Here is a 25,299-nt window from a genome sequence, read left to right as displayed (position 1 = left end):
CATAAAAAAATAACCATAAGTACATTTTTTGTTGGGAAAGTGAATGAAAATGACACTGGTGTGCTGTCCTGTTAGTAAACAAACTGCAAACATCCAGCTCGAAACAGCGTCGTATCTCAGGATGTACAGGATACAAAATAATGAATATTAATTGAAAACATCACTCAGCTTGTCTTTTTTTTTTGCTAATATTCCAATGGGCAGAATTTAAATTAACTAATACAGTGATAGTGGTACATATGGCAGCTCTTTAGTTAATATCACCACCTTTTTAAAGGTGACAGAACATGTAGATTGTATGCTTAAGGAAGCTCCCTGTAGTACAGTGTGTTCTCTTAGCCAGACCAGTATTTTTATGGAGTTTGCATGTTCTCTCCTTAATCATGTGGGTTTACTCCTATGTCACTTAATTGGCCACTCAAAACTGATGTGATTGTGAATGCTATTCAGTGGGCCAGTACTCCATCCATGGCTGACTTTATAGCTGATTTTGCTGAGATATGGCCCAGCTTTCTAATCAAGAAAGGGGGAATTTAAGGTCCTATAACAAGGCCATGTGTGATATTAATAACTAATTATCTTTAAAATAATTATTTCATCAGTTTCATTTTCCATGTCCAACGGTGGACTGGCACCCAGTCCAGGGTTGGTTCTTGCCATGCGCCCAATGCTGTTATGGGTTTCAGCCCCAGACTCACCCCATGACCCTGATCTGGATTAAATGAGTTAGAAAATAAAATGACATGATGTTTTCCATCCCTTTCAATTAAACAGATTACTTCACAAAATGAGATACTGCAGGTTTGTTTATTTATTTATTTTTTTTAACTTCATTATGCTGCTTGAATATAGACTTGTGTGATATAATTTTTTTTATCTCTTGACAGTATTCCATTTAGAAATCTCTGTTTTAAGTATTGTTGCTTATTCTTAGTCTAGAATTTGGTGCCATGCAACAATGACTAAAACACTAGCAGTATAGAGAAAGTTAATTATATTAGCCTGCAGACATAATGTACTAGCTGTAACAAGGAAAAAAAAAAACTATCTATTTCATCAACTGTGACAATAAATCTTCTCAATAGAGGCATGATTTTTATTAAGAATAAGATAAAAAAGAATAATGCAGTGGAATGAAATAAATATTACTTTATACAAAAGTTTGTTAAAACTCAAATACCACTGCCTATTAGGCTATAATAAGTCAAACACTAAACATTAACTTAAATAAAATTATTCTGGACCAGTTATCAAGTAAGTGAAAAAAAACTTATTTTATAAGCTTACTTCCAGCTGCATTTAATATATTTAGGCTCCTGAAACTTTCAGTAAATATGCAACTAGCAGTCTAACTTTCTTCTGCTTCTTAAAGAACTGTGAAGAAATTATTTCTCTCCAAATGAGACACCAAATCTGACAGCATCCTTATGTCTGATATACACAAGTATTTTAATGTAAGTCTTGTCAGTAAAGGAAAGTTCTTATAATTGTTTCTATACCAGAAATGACTACTCTCTCCTCATCTACTTTAAGGAGTTCTTGCTCACCCAGCTGTCATTTCTAGACTGAAGACAAGACGGCTGTGCAGATGCTTCCCTGCATCTAAATTGACATAACATTCATAATGTTCATTGGCAACTTTTATGTAAGTATAAGAATCATCGACATCCCAGCGAGGTGTACCCTGTAAAGGGGAAGATTCTGCACAGCTGTCTTGTCTAGAACTGACAGCTGAGTCAGCAAGTACTCCTTATCATAGCTCGTCATAAAGTCAATCATGAAAAGGATCTTAAATCCTGAGGAGTCACATGCGCTGGCACCACCTTTCAGTAAATTAATATTTTTACTTCTTTACTCTTAGCGAGTCTTTGGACTGGTACACTGGTGAGTGAATACTGTAGCCATCAAACAAAGGGATGCTTAAAAATACAGCCCTTCACAAAATGATTCCCTGTGCATACAAAGTGATGTAATCTCATAACAAAACAGAGCCAGACACATTCATTTTCATAAAGAAAATAGAGCCAGAAACACGTAACACTGCCTGTAATGTGCATATGAAGTACAGACAAAATTGCCCATGATTACTTATACACACTCAATGCAGTCATTATTTTATTGTTCCCCAGCTAAGCAGCTTTTTGGTCCTTAAGGCCAGAAGATGTAAGCTCACCTTCCATCTCTCTTTATGTAAAACTGAGGCAATGTGAGTCTATTTGTTTCTCACTCATGCACCAAATGAATATATTCAATGTTAAGATACTTCCTTCTTATTATAGCTGATTATTTAGTGACACTTTTATTCTCAGCAGTTTAAAAATTCTGTAAAATTAGTGTGACCTTTTAATTGGGAAACTATTAAGTTAACAAAGAATGCAGTGCACAATTTTAGAACAAATCATATTTAAACACAGCATAAGCTGTAGTTAATTTTAAAAAATACAGCTGGTGGAAGATAAATTGAGAGTGCATACATGGTTTGATAAATTTGTAGCACTGGATGCAAATTGAGTGCTGCAAGAATAACAGGATTACACTAAATGATGTCTTTTTCTGTTTTACAGATGCATCAAAAAGTAATAAAGGTGCCTTGAATATTTTTAAATATTCTCAAATATTTTTAATTTATGGACCAAACCAGTAGTTATATAAGGAAACATTGTGATTTGGCTGATGTTGTTCATTGCTGACACTGAAAAGTCTTTCTAAAATGGGATTTAATATGCTGTTATTAATAAGAAAATAATTTTTTTTCAGTTATTTTCCATTTGCATATATGATAACTTCTTAGCATAAACAACATTTAAGAATCTTAGGTTTATGACTGAATCAGAACAGGATCAGATGCACAGTGATACGTTTAGTGTACTGGAGTATTGTTTAAAAATTTGTTTAGAGAACATCCATAGATCAAAAAACATAGCAGCAGGGTGTAAAATTGTCACTACTGTGTTGTGAAGGGATCTGTATGCATGTTTTACTAAATAAGATAAAAAACTAACAATTCAGAATTATGAAATGGCTGATTGTGGAAATGATGTGCAAAAACAGATCTGTAAAATATTGCACCACTGCATAACATGTCAGCAGTAATTTGCTGGCAAGATTTACATGAATTAAACCAAAGAATCATTTAATATCAGCTTTTGCCTTTGAATGAGATATTTTTGAAAATAAATATTTTTGAATGTAACATTCAGTGTGACAGTCCTATAACTTAGTAAATTAGATAGATAGATAGATACTTTATTAATCCCAAGGGGAAATTCACATAATCCAGCAGCAGTATACTGATACAAAAAACAATATTAAATTAAATAGTAATAAAAATGCATGTAAAAGCAGACAATAACTTTGAGTAATGTTAGCATTTACTCCCCCGGGTATAACTGAAGAGTCACATAGTGTGGGGGAGGAACAATCTCCTCAGTCTGTCAGTGGAGCAAGACAGTGACAAAAGTCTGTCACTGAAGCTACTCCTCTGCCTGGAAATGACAATGTTCAGTGGATGCAGTGGATTCTTCATGATTGACAGGAGTTTGCTTAATGCCCGTCACTCTGCTACAGATGTTAAACTGTCCAACTTACTCCTATAATAGAACCTGCCTTATTAACAAGTTTGTCCAGGCGTGAGGCATCCTTATGCTGCCTCCCCAGCACACCACCGCATAGAAGAGGGCACTCGCCACAACCGTCTGGTAGAACATCTGCAGCATCTTATTGCAGATCTTGAAAGACGCCAGCCTTCTAAGGAAGTATTTTTGGCTCTGACCTTTCTTACACAGAGCATCAGTATTGGCAGTCCAATGCAATTTGTCATTCAGCTGCACTCCCAGGTATTTATAGGTCTGTACCCTCTGCACACAGTCTCCTCTGATGATCATGGGGTTAATATTTACTGCTTCTTATCCAGTTAATATTCTTTGTGAATTTTTTAAGATTCTGTTTTTAAGGTTAAAGTAAGCCTCTCTGTATGTCTCAATGGGCAAGTGCTATTTTTTGAATACTTTTAATGGTACGATAGCGGGAGTTAAAGGGTGACCCCACCATTCACCAATAATGAATCGATTTGAGCTGTGGTAAAAATGTAATCATCCCCCACCACACCCCTAGCATTGGTAAAATTTCTGAGGTAGGTTAATTACTTGTTTTGGAGAAGTTTATGTTTTAAGCAGTCTTTTTTGTTCTATTTCACATTTTAATATGTACTATAGTATGGTACTGCCTATAGTACCTGCTCAAGGCATGGATAAGGGTATGGCAGGGAGACAAGTCCGCTGAGATGTTTTTACTTGTTGCTTTGTTTAGATTTTTGGGGTTACTTTCTGCAGGCGTAGGGAGGGGTTGGCAGGAAATATCTAAATTGTTGCTTGGTGTTCAGTAGATGTTCTTAGTACTGCCTGTTCTTTATTTGGCCCGTTTTCTTTCAGTATTTTGGATTGCAGAGGAGCCTCGCTGGGAGGGGGATTCCATCAGTTTGTTAGGCAGGTACATGTACATATTAGGCAAGTACATGTTTCATTGGAATTTATGTATGATGGTAAGGCAGGGTGGAGAGGGGACTTGGGGATTTGTGTGTCTGTTTTCTAGGGAGGAAGTGGTGATGGAGGGATTTAGTGAGGTATGGGGTGGGTATGGGATTTAAGTCCCGCTTTAATATTCTTTGGGTGAGATGTCTGGAAGCTGAAGTTGGCAGCATGCGCTCCTGCTCTGCAATTTCTATCTGAAAGTGCTTTCCTATTTCTTTGTCATTACATCTTTTGTTATTTACATAATGACCGATCTATCAATTTCTTCATGAAATGTTCAAGGCCAGAGAATAAATGCTAAAAAAATAAGTGTACTGTATTATTTAAGGTACAGTATTAAAAAAAACCAGATATTATACTACTATGAGAGACCAAGCTGTTAGTCAAAGACATCTTTAGACTATGTAATAAGTACTTGTACATTGGTGGCTTTAGTGTCTGCTACCTCAAAGAAACAGGGAGTAGCTGTCTTGCTTTCTTACGGTCTACAGATTATTGAGCATAACTTCTAACAAATTGGGACACATCTGTTGTATTTCAATAGAACTAGAGGGGAGGAAATTACCTTTGTTCTGTGTACTATCCAACTCCTTATCACCTGACCTTCTTACTTTACATAACTAACCAAATTTTATCTTTCAAAGAGCTTAAAATTGTAATGGGTATGGATGCAAATGCATACATGGAATCCTTGTTTGACAAAAATGTTATTCATTCCTACAGCCAAAACTTTCTCATTTTCTTCCCCTAAAGATACCACTAACACTCCAGTCTGGACTACATTTTAACATCGGTCCTTGACTCAGTTTCCTCACAATTCTAGTCTAGAGATAGCAGCCCTGTTACACTGTAATTGCATGTTGGCTCAATTCCCTCTATTCTCAACACGTGCAGCACAATGGCATTTGAATACCTCCTAGTTACATAACACAGACTTTTGCTTTAAACAATTTCTGTTCAGTGGATGACCTGTATTTTGTATATAAAAGTCAGATCAAATGTTATTTACTTGTCTTCCTACAGTGTAAAGTCACAAGTAGACTGCAGTTCTTCCTATGTTTGATCGACAATGGCATGCTCACAAATTACATGCCACGAAAAGCGACAAGAAAAGTGCGACGGCAGCTTCAACCTGCAGCTATAGACTCTTCAGTATGCGAGCGACTCTCCACGCTAGTGTTTAGATCTGGATGGTGTATGTCCCCAAAAAAAAAGTCTCATTACATTCTTGTACCATCACTCGCGTGCTAAAGTGTCAGCAGGCACTTTTCATGGTATTACACATGTAATTACACATGCAAAAATTGCTATAGCCTTTTTACTGATCCCCTCATTTACTCACTAGGAATAATTTACAACTTATTGTTCTTGGAGGGGTATTGGAGTTTAATACTGATAAGCTGAAACAGTATGATCAGCCTGGTTAGAACCTGGTGGTGTTTAAAGTAACTCTGGTTTTTAATAGGAATGGTAGACCTCTAGTTTTTTGATTACCCCCTTCCAGAACTATTTCTTTCCTTTCTTTCGCCTCTTTTATTCTCACTTTCTCTCCCTTTTGTTTGTCTTTTTTCTTTCATTGATTTCACAGCTGGTATAGGTGGTGACATCTGACATTTTACCTTCAGTGCAGTGTGGACCCCCCCAACATAGAACTTTTATCATTATGGATGCATTCAAAATTTCATATTTGTTTCAGCATTGTATCATTTGTATTCTTCATAAACACCAGAGCTAGACAGATGCATCAATCTGGTTGATCTGAGGGATCATTTCAGATCTTCTACCTGTACAGCTGTTAAAACTGGTAGCAGACACAGTCAGTTCTTCAGTGACAGGATAGTGAAGGATTCAGGCTATATGTTGCCAGCCTTAGAGCAAGGCAACCTATCAGAAGGCATTTCTTTACACCTTACACGTGCCCTGCCCTGCCCTGCAACAGATCAAAGCTACACAAAACTCCAGTGAACACATCTATCACGAGTCAATGTTGATGTCTAGGTGCTGTCTTTACCCGCCTTACAGAATGACATTAATCCCATAGAGCACATTTCAGATGCCCTGTTATCACATCTAGAGATCTGATCTGTTGCATGCCATTGGTCAGCAACTTCATCAGGCCCTTCTGCAAGAATGGTGTTGACATCCCACAAGTGCTGATTCATATGCATTCTGTTATTTTAAAGACAGCTGAGAGATAAAAAAATACTGAATGATGAAAACCCATGCTTGGTCTGATTTCCTTTGATGCTTACTTTGGCAAAGCAGGTCAAAGAAATGGATGGAGTTGTCAGGGACACAATGATGCAGTTTCTTGATGGTTCTCTTTTTATTTTTTACAGTATATTAAGTATTGCAAACCAATTCTGCAATATTTTTAAATTTTTTGTCTTTTAAAAATTTGCGTACATTTGAGTTAAGTTAATGTTGAAATCGTAACCCTATTGGCACAAATGTTTCACTGTTACACCAAATAAGAAAAAACGTTTGACTCATTCCATCCCACTTGAATATTTTCTTAATTGCAGTATCTCAGTTGCCTCAACAGTAAGACTTGGTATACTCGGTTACAGTATGCAACATAAAAATATATGTACTTCTGTCAATCCTTTAGCTTTGGGTAAATCCTTAGGATAACCTTTATGTCTATAGTAGGGCCATTAAAGTAATAATTAAGAGTAGAGTATCTCATTACTTAAAATACTGTACATAATTTGAAAGGGCTTGTTTAAATTTCATTATGTTGGTAATATGCCGTTTTCACAGCAAATGTTTTATTAACTTTTCAACCTCCATATTCAAGCAAAATATATTGTACATAGTCCCGTTCTCAATTTGGCTTAGAAAAACTTGCATTGATGTAATGCACCTTCTTCTTTTTTGTTTATGACACATAATTTCATTTTAGGTCAGATATTCACATCTTGAAGATTCAGAAAAGAACAAAAAAGTCTTGACACCTTATGTCAGTGTTTCAATAGTAAATCTCAATAAAAAATTTGTAATAATTGCAACAATTTCCTCATTACTTTTAATATTTGCCAACATTTTAAAAATTTGTACAACTAAACGTTTCTAATATAGATATAAAGGCCGTTTTAAAGTCATTGTAGCTGTATTGTTTTGTTTTTTATTGTATCCAATCCATATATTACCATTCCCAGATTATTTGTTTAAGTAGATAAATATTTATAAAGAATATGTTAAATGAAGGGCCAGATTAAGAGCAAATAAACTCAGTCCAACAATGGTGTCCCCTCAGATCTGCCATTGTATAATGTATAATTGTATACTGATAAGACAGTATGACACAATAGTGCTGAAGGTGAAAAAGACAGATTTAAACTTCGCTTGTTTATGGGAAAAATCAGTAAAGAAATGATAAAATAAAATTACACAAATCAGATGATGAACTCAATTCTAGCCAGACTCAGACACATGTGTTTACTCTCAGTGGAAGTGAAAATCTTACATAATGAGACAGAAAAAATTCAAGTAAAATCTAGTGTGGCACTGAACAAGTTAATGTCATGATAGCTAAGGCAAAAACTCTCACAATCCAATGTTGCAACTAATTAATATGAAATGCAGTTTTATGATATGATTCTTTACATTATATTTTTTAATTGAAAGCTCTTTCCAAATTTAACAGAATATATGATTTCCTTATTCTGTATACTTATTATAGTCTAGAGATTTTTCAGTTTTTTCTCACCTGAAGCAGAGAATTGAATTTGCTTTCAAAATTTTCCACCTAGGAGTATTTGGGAATGGGGATAGAAGATAAGATGGAAAATACTATTTTTTTTGTTGTTGCTTTTATTTTGTCTTTTTTAGCTGAAAGTATTTAATAATTCATAGTGTTAGATACAATCATTTATTTCTTATTCCATTTGATGGTAGAATTTTGTTATCCAACAAAGCCTTTGGTTTCCCTTAGTGAAAGACAGGTTAAACGCTGACTTTTTTTTTTAAAGATTTTTATAGAAAGCATCTCACTGTCATTTTTTTGTAAATTCTGTCAGTATACACAGTTTTATCACCAGAGATGGATAAACAAAGTTTATTCATTTATCTGTTAATGTTAACATGTAAAATGAGGAATGTTTTGATCTTTAAAAATCTTTTGCTGTATTGCCAAGAACAAGCTAAGAAACCATTGTTGGCTGGTTAATAAACATAATTAAAGGAAAGATATAGAATCTTTTTTCTTTGATTCTAGATTATAAAATACCGTGTTTGTTTCAGAACTGACTTTGGGCATTTACTATATATTGCATTAGCAGTATGAAAACTGCAGCAATTAAAATGGTAAGATGTGACTGATGGTGGGAATTGCATAGAGTCCAGTTTGGCCTTACATAATTGTGGCAAATACTGAATAAGATTTCAATAAATTTAACTGTTGAGTGGCATTGTATTCACTCACAACCAAAGCAATTTGATCATTATAACTTGGCTTATTTCCATTAATTGTGACAGATTTAATCAAGTTAGCTTTTTTTGTACCAGCATATGTTTACTGCAAATTTGTTACATGATATAAAAGGGATGCTGTGTGTGAGATTATAATATACTAGACATTAAGCCTGTTACAATAACGGGCACTAGAACATTAGTGCATAAACATTAGTAGGAACAGTCTATATTAAATGGCAAGGGACCTTGTATGTGGATGTAATATGCGTCCCTGTATGTTGTGCCTGTAATTTTCTCTGACTGTAATACAGTGGAACCTTGAGGTAATTTCCCTCAAAGGATTGTTTGTAAATACAATTAATCTGTTCCAGACCGTACGAACTTTATGTAAATATATATTTTTTAAAGTTTTTAAGCACAAATATAGTTAATTATACCATAGAATACATAGTATAATAGTAAACTAAATGTAAAAACATTGAATAGTACTGAGAAAACCTTGAACAACAGAGAAAAGTAACACTGCAAGAGTTCGCGCTATAGCGCTACGAACCGCTCGCTAAAAACACTTTTTTTAATGAGTTTCTAAGCACAGGGAAAAAATGAACATTTGAAAAATCCGTAATTTAATAAACAACCAAGAAAAGTAACATTACAACAATGCACAACAATGCGCGCACCTGTGTGTGTGTGTCCCGCACACCTGTGTGTGTTTCGTGTGCGTGTGTGTTTGTGTGTGTGTCTCTCTTGTACGCCTGTGTGCGTGTGTCTCTCTCTCTCTCTTGCGCGCCTGTGTGTGTGAATGTGCCTCGTGTATGTGTGTGTGTGTCTCTCTCTCTCTCTCTCTCTCTTTCTCTCTGTCTAACTCTCTGTCTCTCACTCTCTGCACAGGGAGAGACTGAACACGTGCGGCCCCGCGCATGCTCACTTTACCAGAAGACACACACACACGGACACCTGGACGCACATAGGGGTTTTATTAAAGAGGATGAGGCTACTGCCTCATAGCTTCAGGGAGGCAGATGTGACTCCTTATTTCCTTGTAGGTGATGTTCATTTATTCTGTCTTTGTCCATATGGGATTCTTTCAACTGTACATTTCAAAGACCGGCTTGTGACTCTGAATTGTATTAGTTTACAATAGGAAAGCTTAAAAAAAGTGGATGCCACAGGAGTGTGTATTTCACTTAATCAGTGCAACATAGACACTAAAGAACTAAATTTAGACAAAATTGGATGCATGCTTATTGTACTTTACAACCAACCTTCTTGTCATACGCCTCCGCTATTTTCAAACTGCTGAAGTAGATTGGAAAGGTCTATGTCGACATACTAAAGATGTGCTACTGCTGCTTATTTTGCGTGCATTTCAACTGGGATATCTGCTTATTAATGTCATGTAATTCAACTACCCATCCATGTAGTATGTCCCTATTAGATTGACCAGATTTCTGGAAACTGTTTATAAAGTAAAAAGTCAAGAATAAGATCCATTCCTGCTGACGTTCATAACCTGATTTTGTGTGTTAAGTCAGAGTGATACCTAAAATGCCCGTTAATGGAAATTAGCAAAAATGCCTGATTCTTTATTGCTTATTTTATGGAAAAAGCAGTTCAAACATTAAAAAATGACAGTGAAGCAATGTTGCTGTATCTTACACAAAACACATAATTGAATCATGGGAATGTACAGTGTTTTGACTGTATTCTTAACCTTGAGCTTCTATAATACCATGTTAGAGTTGGGAAAAGCATAATGATGGCACAAAAAGCCACCACTAACTGATGACTGAATCCTCAGCAGGGATATGCTGTCTTCACTTAGGGGATCTCTAAGAGCGTCACCTCCGTCTAACAGCAGCTGTATTCCTTGAGGCATATCACCTGCAAAGCATACTTTGTATGCTGAGGATTACAAGGAGCAGGTTCTACCTCTCCTCAGCTAAGTGGACAGCTGCCTATTTAGTTAGTTACTTGTGACAGAGCTTATTGTGCTGCCAGGTACATTCAGTAACATTCGCTGTCTTGGCTGAGAGATCAGTAAAAGTGTCACCTTCACCTCCTAGCATCTTTGCTATCTGACACTGCACAGCTGGAACACATATTTAGGGTGCTGGGAATTATAGACAGTAGCCAACTGAGCTGTTTTCCTGTGACTGAGGTTCTTGCATGGATGCACTGTTGGCATAATGTGGTTGAAAACTGTGACAAAAGTCATTGTGTATAGAAGCATTCCACACTGTTAGTGATGGCTGTTACTTATTCATCAATGTCAAAACTATCTTTCTTCATTCATACGTAAAAAGTAATTGAAGTTCATTTGAAAACAATCATTTTCTTTATTGCACTCGTTCATTATCTGCAGAATTAGTATAACCTGAGAATGCATTAACCAAAGATCCACCAGAACTAATACTTTTAACGACTCGAGCTCCAGAATGTCAACAAGAGTTTGAATGTTTAGTTTTTAAACTATCTGTATTTTTTGTTTTGGGCACAATAGATGCTCATTTGTTTAATGTCATTTTTAGAAGAAAGTTCGCTTGTCAAGTGTTAGTTTCAGGAATTTGAAATTCAAGTCTTCTAACTAATTACAATTAGACTGCATTACCTGTGGGATCTAATAAAGTGTGGTATTTATGCCATACATAAAGGGCATTGTTCCACTAGCAACATAGAAGTGTATAATACTTTCCGACATATTTTTATTATAAATGCAGTATTAATGCATATTTGGCAAATGTAAATAATTCTGTTGTCATATATGCAGTGCCTTCAGAAAGTATTCATATTCACTTTTTTCACATTAATATTTCTTCACATCAAGAAACAAACTCTATATAATGACAAAGCGAAAACAGGATTTTTGATTTTTTTCAAATTTATTAAAAAGTAAAAACAGAAATATCACATTAATGCAAGTTTTCAGAGCTGTAACTATGACACTTGGCCAGATGTTTTTTGGGATGTTGGTGGACATCAAAAACATCAGTGAAACTTATATTCTGTGAAGACACTGACATAAATGGAACACACATGCTAAAGGTCTCTGGAGCTATGAGGAAGCTGTACTAACAAGTATGCCACTTTATAGCCCTCTCATTAAACATTTGTAAAAAAGTTTATTGTTCCACACTAATGGTGTTTTTCATTGGGCATGGCGGTGCAAGTAGGTGTTAATCAGCTGCTTTTAATTTAAGTTTAAAATATTTAACATCATGGGGAAAAAACAACCATCATATCATAATGTATTAGCTTGAATCAGGGTGGAGATATCTCAACTTGAAACTGCTGGAAAAAAATCACTAATAATAATAATAATTACATTTATATAGCACTTTTTTGCTACTCAAAGTGCTTAGACATAGGGGAACCACTTCAGCCACCACCAATGTGTAGCACCCACTAGTATTGCGCCAATATGATCACCAAACAATAACTATTAGGTGGTGAAGGAGTGAGAGAAATAGGCAATTAGAAATGGGATGATTAGGAGTCCAGAATGGATGAACCCATGATGAACAGTTTTAGCCAGGACATCAGGATAAACCCTACTCTTTTCAAATGATGCCCAGGGATGTTTAATGACTACAAAGAGTCAGGATCTCGGTTTTATGTTTTCTCTTAAGACGGTGCTATATTTAGAGCACAGTATTCCCATCACTACACTGGGGCATTGGGATCCACATCCAGACCGCAGGGTAAGTTCCCCATGCTAGTCTCACCAGCACCTCCTCCAGCAGCAACCCAATCATTTCCTAGATGGTCTTCCATCTAAGTATCGGATGGGCCTGAACATGCTTAGGTTCTGGTGGCTGACCTGTTCTGAAGCACATGTAAGACTGTGAAATTGGTGGCTCCTGTATTTTATTATTTGCGCACATAAAGACTTGCGTCTTCCACTCAAGTCCAGCCCCATATCACCTAAACCACATAACATTTAATATGAGTCATTTTTTATTACAGTATTCACAAAGCTGACAGTACTCCAACACTGATTTGACTGGTTTACTGAATCACTATCATTAACTGATTCATTTACTTTTTCATATTTACATTGAGAGAGGTTATTTCAGCTTGTAAATTTCATCTTTTACATGTCCAACAGCTGCTCCTTACAGCAAAACAGAGCTCTTCACAAGTAACTGAAATGCCAGTAGAGTTATATGCATGGCCAGGAGCTTGCCAAGGCAGACTTCAACATACATTATACTTTAATTCACCTTTGGGTGCAGTCTTTCAAAAATCATATGTTTTTAAGAATATGAGCTGCAGTTAGCCATAGATCATTCACAACAACTAACCACAGAATGTCAATCCATGAACTTATCACTTGAGTTGGAGTCTGATGTCTTTTGAAAGCTATTTCAGCCACCACAGGCCTTTTGGTTAGTAAATTATGCAAACTTGACTGATTCACTCAACAACAAAGACTTACTGTGTGGTATACAGGTACTGGAAAAAATACAAAAAAACCTAAATCAGCATCTCGGGATTTTCAGTACTGGAAGTAAACCTCAGCTTTTCACTCAACCTTTCACCACTCCTTCCCTCAACACTCGCTATTGCTCTTGTGGAAAAACATCCCTTTCATAGACTTCACAAAACAAAACTACAGTGGTGCTTGTAAGTTTGTGAACCCTTTAGAATTTTCTATATTTCTGCATAAATATGACCTAAAACATCATCAGATTTTCACTCAAGTCCTAAAAGTAGATAAAGAGAAACCAGTTAAACAAATGAGACAAAAATATTATAATTGGTCATTTATTTATTAAGGAAAATTATTACATATTTGTGAGTGGCAAAAGTATTTGAACCTTTGCTTTCAGTATCTGGTGTGACCCCCCTTTGCAGCAATAACTGCAACTAAACATTTCCAGTAACTTTTGATCATTCCTGCACACTGGTTTGGAGGAATTTTAGCCCATTCCTCCATACAGAACAGCTTCAACTCTGGGATATTGGTGGGTTTCCTTACATTAACTGCTCGCTTCAGGTCCTTCCACAACATTTCGATTGGATTAAGGTCAGCACTTTGACTTGGCCATTGCAAAACATTAACCTTATTCTTCTTTAACCATTCTTTGGTAGAACGACTTGTGTGCTTAGGGTCTTTGTCTTGCTGCATGACCCACCTTCTCTTGAGATTCAGTTCATGGACAGATGTCCTGACATTTTCCTTTAGAATTCTCTGATATAATTCAGAATTCATTGTTCCATCAGTGAAGGCAAGCCGCCCTGGCCCAGATGCAGCCCAAACCATGATACTACCACCACCACGTTTCACAGAGAGGATAAGGTTATTATGCTGGAATGCAGTGTTCTCCTTTCTCCAAACATAACGCTTTTCATTTAAACCAAAAAATTCTATTTTGGTCTCATCCGTCCACAAAACATTCTTCCAATAGCCTTCTGGTTTGTCTACGTGATCTTTAGCAAACTGCAGACGAGCAGCAATTTTTTTTTTTTTGGTAGAGCAGTGGCTCTCTCCTTGCAACCCTGCCATGCACACCATTGTTGTTCAGTGTCCTCCTGATGGTGGGCTCATGAACATGAACATTAGCCAATGTGAGATAGGTCTTCAGTTGCTTAGAAGGTACCCTGGGGTCCTTTGTGACCTCGCCGACTATTACACGCCTTGCTCTTGGAGTGATCTTTGTTGGTCGACCACTCCTGGGGAGGGTAACAATGGCCTTGAATTTCCTCCATTTTTACACAATCTGTCTGACTGTGGATTGGTGGAGTCCAAACTCTTTAGAGATGGTTTTGTAACCTTTTCCAGTCTGATGAATATCAACAACTCTTTTTCTGAGGTCCTTAGAAATCTCCTTTGTTCGTGCCATGATACACTTCCACAAACGTGTTGTGAAGAGCAGACTTTGATAGATCCCTGTTCTTTAAATAACACAGGGTGCCCACTCACACCTGATTGTCATCCCATTGATTGAAAACACCTGACTCCCTAATTTCACCTTCAAACTAACTGCTAATCCTAGAGGTTCACATACTTTTGCCACTTACAAATATGTAATATTCGATTATTTTTCTCAATAAATAAATGACCAAGTATAATATTTTTGTCTCATCTCAACTATTTTTTCTTTATCTACTTTTAGGACATGAGTGAAAATCTGATGATGTTTTAGGTCATATTTATGCAGAAATACAGAAAATTCTAAAGGGTTCACAAACTTTCAAGCACCATTCTACAGGTATAATGAGGGACCCACTCCCAATTGCCTTAACATGATCAGTACTTCAAGTTGGACACCTCAAATGCTTTGTTGCGGTCAGGACATCATGCAGGATATTCCTCACTCACCTCCACATTATTACTTAAATGGGATCAGGACTCCACAGTTATCGCACTATTATCCCTCCCACAAACTGTGAAACAGCCGAACTGGGATGAATGACGAGCAAAAACACATATAATATAGGAGGACTGCGGTGGGCTGGCGCCCTGCTCGGGGTTTGTTTCTTGCCTTGCGCCCTGTGTTGGCTGGGATTGGCTCCAACGGACACCCATGACCCTGTGGTTGGGATATAGCGGGTTGGATATAGGAGGAAGAGCAGCAGTAATGACACAGACATGTAGTCAAAGTACTACGATGCTAGTCAAAATGAAAACAGAGTGACAATTTTCGGGGTGTCTGTGTGTCACAGTTTCTTGAGGACGGTCTAGAGCTATAAAGGGGGGATGGAAAAATACCAAACTCGAAACTTAAGCCTGTTATGAGATGATGATGTGCTGTTCAGTTTTTGAGCCAAATCATGCAAGAGAAAGAGGCACTCTAGAAGAACCCTCAAATTAATTTTTGATAATATCTAGAGAATTATGGCAAATACTGTAATTCTGCAATTAATTATGAATTCTCGTCAATTGGTATCATAATGATCTATTTTATGAACAGAATGATCAGCATCAGATAGGTAAATAATTGCTGAAATGTCATACAATGGTTCAGATAACTTGGTTCCTAGGGCACAAAGCCTAATGATGCTCACGTTCAAATTTTTTAGGAACAATTTAGTTACTGAGCTAATGAGAACTAGGCTATGGTAAAGGAGTGTATTTGTGAATCACTGGTGGAGTTAATTTGAAAAGCTTTCTTTTTTTAATAAAAATTGTTATTTAAGACAAGGTAATAAACTGCATTCATTTTTTAAAAATAGTTTATTCTTTATCACGCACCATAAGTCAAGTGCCTTAGTTAAGTGACCATTCATAGAACTCTTTGAAAAAATCACTATGTCCTCACACCATTAAAAGAAGAATTTCTTTCTTGCAGTTTTACTAAAGCGTACACTAAGCATTTATACTAAGAGCAATATACTTCAGGAACCTATTCCCTGTTTTGAATGATAGTTGTTTTTATTAACTTTGTATTTGCTTTCCACTTTTCTCTCTTAGTAGCATTCATGTGAGAAATATACTTAAATGGGTACAGATTTTCTTATTTGAGTCTTTAGACTAAACGGTTTAAGATCCTCCGCTTCAGAGCATCTCATAAGTAAAAGTCTAATGGTGTTAAGTCAGCACACTTAACATTCTAATTCATGACTGTTTTCTATTATTACCCTGTCTTGATTCTGTTTGATTAATTAAACTTTGAAGTGCATGGACTAAACCCACCAAAATCAGCTCCTGCTTCATGCTCTTCAGTATTCTTGAAATTTGAAGTATATTAAAATAAGCATAATTAAGCAGGGATTTAAGCCATTTAACAAATATCATATTAAAAGAATGACAATTTAATCAGTACACATAAAGATAAAAACATTTCAACAATAAAACTGTTTTACTGATGTTCTATTACTTAAAAAGACAGCTGAGGTACATTAGTAATAGTCTGATAGAGGTAAGCTGAATGGATGTAACAAAACCTACAAGCAAAGTGAAATTCATAAAATGAGAAGAGGCAAAACCTTTTCACTGCCTCTTTGTGCTAATGCTGGGATAGGATGTACAGTATGCATAAGATTTTTGTATTTAGGTCCTGGCAATCTTGAGCAGATTAGCTACATTTTTTGGCAGCTCATATATAAAAATGTATTAGGTTCCCATTCACTCATTCATTTGGAAGCAAAGCAAAATGACAGTTTATACCCCTGTCTTTTCAAATGTTGTTTCATTATAAACTAATTTACTGCTTGTTAAATAAATTATTTTTTATTTTTACAGTGGTAGAGGAAAGGACTTGCCCTACACTTCCCAAAAGTAGGTAGCCTTTGTCATACTGTTGTCAGTAATACAGTGGTATTTTCTAAACCAAACCTGAGTACCTCTTGTGAAAAATTCACTTGGGCAGTGTTCATCTAGGTTGCAGATTCACACTCTGAGCTGTTGAATACAAACTCAAGCCCCTAGATTCATGGTGTAGATTACAGCCGTCTTACCCACTTAAGCTAAAATGGAATGCTTCTCTCTCTCTCTAGTGACCCAATTGAAATGTTGACTTTTGAGGATCTTTTCACAGTAGACTCCGTCCATTACACAGAGGGAAATACAGGAGGTCAGCATCAATATAGGGTTCCTAGCTGCATCTCCTACTTGACATTTTCAGGGTGTGCAGTAGCATTCCATCTAAAGTTTAAAGCACATTTTTTCCTTATATGCTTCCAAACTCAAACGCCTCATGAAACACAGATATCATTGCATAAGCAATGTAATAAATCAATCTTATGACAAATTGGTTAGGTGACACAACACCATAACTTATTTTACTTTGGTTTATACAGTTGTGGATTTTAGCACACATTTATGATATTGAATAAAGAATGCCTGTTGTACAGACATTTACCTCCCTAAGCTTTACTCCTATACTATTAGTTGTACTTTCTCTTTTACTCTTCTCCACTGTCAACTGGCCATATCTCAAGTCTTTTGTTTATGGAACTTCTTATTGGTATGGTGTTATTAAAGAGGTTTTAGTCTTGTTATGACATAGTTGTAAATTTGTGTGGATGCTCTGAAGCCATACTCAGTAGATAGTGCTATGTGAGCATGATTTGAATTGAACTGAGGGAAACTGTGACTTCCATAAAATAACAGTGTTATAGGAGGCGCTCACAGGACATTTTGCAGGTAGATCCTTGAATCTGTGTATGGTGCAACACATATGATCTCAGTTTCTCCCTACCCATGTTTGGTATTTTTCAAGTTGAAGTTATTTATTTACAAACAGGATATTTATGCATTTGTCAAATGAAATTGTGTTCTAGAGTTAAGAGTTTTCTATAAATTAATAAAATACATAGGCTATCCTAGCATTTTATAATGGAACTCATAGGGCATGGGGCCTGATTAGAAAATAACAGTCTAATAATTTATTGAATAGCTCCACTTTGAAGTGGCAAAAATTAACAAAATAAGAAAACATGCCTTCTGTGTTTGCAATGCATGTTTGTGACAACAAAAGGGATCCTGAAATAATCATTTTATCGCATATTCCTGATACTATTTTTATTGAAGTAAAGATGTTTTCTATTCACTTGTGTGATAGCAGTGGCCTTCATGGGAGGAGTTGTCACATAAATATGGAATTAAATCAATATGATTATAAGTGCATGACAGGAATTGTTCAGTATGATTTTCTTTCCAGAGGAAACTATGCCGTTGGGGGGTGAAAGGTTGTTATGGAGGAGGACAAGCACTGAGGTAGCACTCACAGCTGGTCTTCTTTCAAAATGACTGAATCTCATAATACTATTTTTTTGTCTGAAAATTACATGTATAAGCTGTTTTACAATGTGTGTAATCTCAAGATACAGATCAATGCTCAATAACTTTCTTGGCCTGAAAAATGGACATATTCAATATGTTTTAAGGATTTTGCCTGTGCCCTACGACTTCCATTATAAAATGCCAGGACAGGCTGTATATATTTTTAAAATTCATAGTAAATATTTAATTTTAGAACACAGTTTTACATGGCAAATGTATATACTGCATTCCATATTTGGAAAGAAATAACTTTGATTTGGAAAATACTGAACTTATCTTTTAATCAACTTTGCTTTTTTCAAGGCAGTAAGGCAAGATCCAGCCCTGGATGGGTCAACAGTCCTTCACAGTTGACATTCACCAATATTTACTCTTACAGGAACTACCAGTTAATACAACATTGTAGACTACAGAGCTTGAGTAATCACATACAAGGCTAGCAGGGGCCAGGCCAGGAGTAAAACAATATGACTGTGCTGTCAGTTGTGCTGTAGTAACATTTGCTGGGTACCATTTCATAGCACAATAAGAAATGTCAATGAAGGATGGGATGAACTCTGCTTTAACAAAATAATATTGATGTAATCAACAGTTTGATTCAGGGATAAGTAAGAATATGCTGCCTCAAGTAGTGTATCTGGTTCTAGTTGGTGGATTCTAAAAACTTTCTTAAGTTCAGTAAAAAACTCTTTACTTTCAAGAATGGCATATCTATCTTTCAGGTTTTCTAAATATGACTCCATATTGAATGATCCCTGCATAAAGAGAAAATCCACTGAAATGCGGGCAGAGGTTGATTTTTAACATGTCATTGTTTCCAAGTGGTGTGAGTTTCATTGCTTATTTTTATTAAACAGGAAAACTAAGTCCATGTCTTTGCAAAAATGTTGCAGTAATAATCTCTAGTGGTGGAGCAGATGTCACAGCCCAAAATAAAATGTTTTCTAATCCTGCCAAAGCCAGTCATTGTCATGGCAACAGAGGCAAAGGGAATCATGTACTTGTTTCCTTTTTTCTGTTACTTTTTATATTACACCACTGAAAGGCTCCTTTTTGGCTTTAATTTTATTTTTTTTTTTAGCTTTTATAGACTCTTGCATTTTATTTTAAGTGAAGAGGTTAGTCAGAAAAGGAGTTCTGACAGAATAAATGATTTTTAAACTTATATTTCCATTTGCATCCCATTAATAGAATATGTGCAAACTAAGAGTATACACAGTGAGTTTCTCCATTAAGTTTAGCAGATTGAGATTTCAAAGTGAGGCTTCCGAGGTATATCTCACAACTGCTCTAAACCCTGTTTGATGCAACTTGGATGTAGAAATAAATAAAGATCCAGAAAACACATAAACCAGTGCTGTCACACCTATAGCTTAATGGCGGAAAGTAAAAGGTCTCCATGTTGCTTAATTGGACAAAATCTGTACTATCAGTGAAAAGTTAATTTTTACCTTTAAAGCCAGATACAGTGGTTTGAAACCCCTTCACTTTATGCACACTTTATTGTGTTGTAGATTTAATTTTAAATGGATGTTTCACATTTTTGCCCATCCATCTATACTCTGCAAACCATAATGACAAAGTGAAATCATGTTTTCAGAAAAGTTTGCAATTTTATTAAAAATCAAAAACTGACATCTGCCATTCATATAAGTTTTCAGTCCCTAAATTTAGAACTTTGTAGAACGCTCTTTGACAGTAAGTACAGCTTCCAGTCTTTTTGGGTAAGACTCTACATGTTTCCTCACAACCTCTATGAGATTTGATGGATCTTCAAGTCTCCACACTCTATGGGGTTAAAGTCTGGGCTTTGGCTGGATCATTCAGAAACAGTCTGAGACTTGTCCTGAAGTCACACCACCATTGTCATGGCTATATACTTCTAGGTGTTGTCATGCTGAAAGGTAAACTGTAACTGTACAGTTATAAATATCGCACAACCTGAGCCACTTTATAAAGCGCGTATTTACATATGATGACGATATCATTTTTAAGGTGGTATTTATTATATTATACAGATTAAACTTTAATTCATTTAAATAATCTATATTCTTCACTGGGATTGTTGTGAAGGATAGAATAATTAAACATATACTACGAAGATATTTCAATGTTCCTTAAACGTTTTGAAGAATCGGCACTCTAAGCTTACAGATGGCTTAACTTCTATTACAGAGCTGATTGTGTGGTGATTGGGTATTTGGGTAAAGAAAAGCAAGGACTGCAGTGGCATCTACGCCAATATATATTGAATATAAAACAGAAAGAGAAAATAACAACACAGCAAAAAACTCAGCGACAAATTTCGGCAAAAGTTAAATGCTTGTGTCGAGCACGAGGCGGCTATGCAGTGTCTGCAACGGACGTGGCCATCCACCGTGCATAAGCTACCTTACTGACATTGGCGGACGAAGGAGCCACCGATTCTTCCTCTGCCCAGTGCCACCACAAGCCTAGAGCCGCCCATGAGTACTGCTGCAATAAATTATTTCATCGAAGGTCGCACACAATCACTGTGCCGTGAAACTCATGTTTAATAACGTGCTTTAACTCCTATCATCATAAAAATGATATCACGTATACATCTCAGTATTTTAGTTATTCAGAGAGCTGTAATATCACGAATGTAATGGATTCTGTGTCCAGTTGGAGGAAGAGAGCCGGTTTAAGAAGCAAGTAGTGATTCACACACATAGAGCACATAGAAGATCAAATACAAAACAAAGCATTTAACATGCTACTTTAATTACGACGTGAATTGAGAAACTGGTTAATTAAACGATTTTAAGATGAAGTTTATGATGTTCTACTTTAATGACAAAATAAACTATGTGATTAAAGTGGAAATGTCGAGATTGAAGTTGACATTTCATGCTTTTCCCCCACTGTGTGCCTTTTTTTCTCTGTACCCTAATAAGTTTTCATATGACACTCAGACAGTGGGCTACAACTCGCCTTTTCATGGCGACTTTGATATATGACTTCTTTTTTATTTCCGGCACTGTGCGATTTTGTGAACGTGAGCTTTCAAGTTTCTCCAAGACGCTATGTCACTCGATCAACTTCCTTTTGTTGATTATACCACGGTTTATTTGAACAAATAGTATGTTTTTCCTTTGCCTCCACTTGGTATTCGCTGAAATTCTTATATTTTCCCCCGTGCTTTTCCCATTGTCTTTTCACAGAAGGCTGAGCTTAAGGGCGATTTATATTCATTTGCATATTCAAAGAGGCGTAATTCTGGGAGGAGTTGGGGCGTTACATAAAGTATGCACGCGCTTACTTTTCACGCTGATTGGGATTTATGTAGCAGAAGAACGTGGAAGTTGGAGTACGCACAGATTCCTGCATCTGGATTTTTCTGTGCGTAAGCACATTTCAACTTTTGTGCTTACGCCATGTTATAGTGTGAGTTCTACGCACAGGGTTATACATGAGGCCCCAGATCTTCTTTAAGGACCTTTCTATATTTTGCTGCATTTATCCTTCCCTATATTCCACCCAGTCTGCTTGTCCCTTCCACTGAGACGTAACCCCTTAGCATGTTGCTTCCACCACTGTGTTTAACCATAGGGCTGGTATGGTGAACAGTGCTTTGTCTTCACCCAACTTAGTGCTTGATGTTCTGTCTAGAGAGTTCAGTGTTTGCCTCATCAAACCAGAAACTCTTTTTCCTCATTGTCTCAGAGTCCTTTAAACTGTTGTATGCCTTTTACTCAAGAGTTTGTTCTATCTACTCAACTATAAACATATGATTGATGGAGTGCTGCTAAGATGCTTGTCCTTTCCACAGGGTTTTCATCTCAGCAATGACTTTTGTAGCTATGTTAGAGTGACTATTGGGTTCCCTGTCACCTTCTGACCAAGGACGTTCTTGCCTGGTTACGTGGTCATGTAGACAGCCAACTCTAGAAAGACTCCTAGTGGTTCTGAACTAATTCAGTTTTACAATTATTGAGGTCACTGTGCTCCTTCGAACACTCAACACTTTAGAAATGACTTTATACCTTTCCCTGGTCTGTGTCACTACATTTTATTACAAAGGACTACACAGAGTTCCTTGGACTTAATGGCTTGTTTTTTATCTGACATGCAGTGTAAATTCAGGGACCTTACATACAGAGGTGTGTGCCTTTCTAAACTAAGTCTAATCAATTAGAAAATGAAAGCAAAGAGGATGTACCAGACCACAACTTGGAGTGCCATAGTAAAGGGTCTGAATACTTGCGTAAATGAAAGATTTCATTTTCTGATTTTTAATAAATTTGCAAATTTCTCTGAAAACATTTTTTCACTCTGTTATTATGAGTTATTGAGTGTAGATTGATAAGAGTTAAAGTAAATCTACAATACAATAAATTGTGCAGAAAGTGAAGGGGCATTGATACTTAATGAATCCACTTTTTACATGATAATAGAAATCGCACATTAAATACACGTGCTAGTTACTGTAAAATGCATCACTAGCAGAAGAGGACTGCGAGGTGCTTATCTAGACAAATCTAAGACTGAAACTTAGAGCACATAATTATTTTACATTAAGACAATAATTAAAAGTTATCCTTTATTTTAAAAACTAGCCTACATATATAAAATCTACCTATGTACAATAAAATTCTGTATTCTTTTCAAAGATGAACTGTATGTTTTTAAAACCTCACCCTTTAAAATGGTTGTTGGGTGACTGCTGTTATGGTCACTGCCTGCTGCATCTGTTCCTGCTGTAAACATCTGCCGGCAGTCTCTGGAGTGAATGCATCATCACGCTGTGAATCAAATCTAATAAACTGTCACTTTTCTAAGTAAATAGGTACATTACCTAATTTAGACACAGATCAATCCTTTATCATTCATTAAACTTTTTTGATGTGTGTTTTACAGTAACATGCCTATGCACTTTAGTAGCTTGCATTATTAGGAAAATGTAAGGTAAGAGATGAAAAACAAGTAAAAAATATTTTTTGTACAAATAATGTTTTTTTTTTTTTACTTTACCTAGTGAAAAAGCTACAATCAACAAGTGCTAACTTTTAGCTTAGAAAATGGCTAAGTTGTAAATGTTTAATTGAATCAGACAAGGTGGAAAAGCAAGAAAAACAGGGTGTAATATTAGATGTTATACATTGTGTTCTCATAATGCCGAGAGAAGTCACTCTTTTGTACTACCAAATTATAAGAAACTGAAAACCTTTGTATGTTAACTTATAATAATATGTATATAATTCATGGAAGTATATGCATATTTGTGTACATTGTGGAGGAGTGCACCAATGGCAAGACACAATACTCTATAATAACAGTGAAACAGGATTTTAGATTTTGTTTCAAATTAATTAAAATTAAGATATTGAAATCATCATATTGTCACAAGTATTTGGCCCTTTGCTATGACACTTGAAATTTGGCTCATGTGTCTCCCATTATATTGCTCATCATTGAAATGTTTCTACATCTTCTTTGGAGTCCACCTAAGTCAATTCAGTTGATTGGACTGGTTAGGAAAGGCACAAACTTGTGCATAGAATGTTTCAACATTTTTGCAAAAAAAAGCCATGAAATCAAAGAAATTGCCAGCAGACCTTAGAGACAAGATTATGCTGAATCATAGATCTCTAGAAGGCTAGAGGAAAGTTGCCTTCATAATTCTTAAATTGAAAAAGTTTATACTAACCACAACTCTTCCTAGAGCTGGCTAAACAGTCAAATTGAGTAATTATGGGAGAAGGGCCATATCGATAGAAGTGACCCAAGACCTTGACCTCCAGAGAACTTCCTCTTGATGTGGACTTTATGACAGAGTGGCCAGACAACAAATGAAAGCGTTCTTGGAGTTTGCAGAAAGGCACCTAAAGGACTCTCGGACTGTGATAAATAAAATTTCTTTGTCTGATGAAACCAACCCTGTCTAGAGGAAACTTGGCACGTCTTATCACCTATGTAGTAATATTCCAGTTGTGACACATGGTGGAGGCAGCATCATTCTGTGATGTTGCGACAGCGACAGGGAGACATGAGTTGAGGGAAAGTTGAATGGAGCAAAGTACAGAGATATCCCTAATGAACACCTGCTCCAGAGCTCTCCAGTCCTCAGACTGGGTCAAAGGTTAATTTTCCAAGAAGACAATAATCCTCAGCATAAAGCAAATACACGGCATGAGTGGTTTAGGGACACACTGTGGGAATTTTCTTGAGTGGCTCAAATAGAGCCCTGACTTGAACCCAATAAAATATCTCTGCAGTGACCTGAAAATAGATGTCCACTGATGGTGTCCATGCAACCTGAAAGATCTTAAGACAATAAGCAGTGAAGAATGACAGAAAATCCCCTAATCCAGTTATGTGAAACTTTTCACATCAGACCCAAGGAGACTCTGGGCTGTAGTACTGAGTAAAGGGTCTGAATACCTGTGACAATTTCATTTTATTATTTTTAATAACTAGGGGACTCGCCCCCTGCTCGCTTCGCTCGCCCACCCCCATGTTTGGTTTACCGGATATACAACATAATACAATTTATTTTTTGCATAGCCCAAAATCACACAAGAAGTGCCGCAATGGGCTTTAACAGACCCTGCCTCCTGACAGCCCCCCCAGCCTTGACCCTCTAAGAAGACCAGAGAAAAC

General features: G+C 36.3%; 1 protein-coding gene across 13 annotated transcripts in view; it reads left to right on the top strand.

The window, feature by feature from the left end:
* LOC120539587 (C-terminal-binding protein 2) overlaps window positions 1-25,299 on the top strand; it is a 391,023-nt gene that overhangs the window by 312,483 nt on the left and 53,241 nt on the right. For 8 of the 13 annotated variants that reach the window (XM_039769855.1, XM_039769845.1, XM_039769816.1 and 5 more), the window contains one exon: window positions 17,134-17,169. The exons of the other annotated variants lie outside the window; for them this stretch is intronic. In XM_039769855.1, the coding sequence (XP_039625789.1) occupies window positions 17,134-17,169 (36 nt within the window). The remainder of the gene's footprint in view (window positions 1-17,133; window positions 17,170-25,299) is intronic. 13 annotated transcript variants of the gene reach the window in all.

The sequence above is a fragment of the Polypterus senegalus genome, chromosome 1 (genome assembly GCF_016835505.1).
Source record: "Polypterus senegalus isolate Bchr_013 chromosome 1, ASM1683550v1, whole genome shotgun sequence".
NCBI lineage: Eukaryota > Metazoa > Chordata > Cladistia > Polypteriformes > Polypteridae > Polypterus > Polypterus senegalus.
Note: the sequence above shows the minus strand (reverse complement) of the source record. Positions and strands in the feature narration are given on the sequence as shown.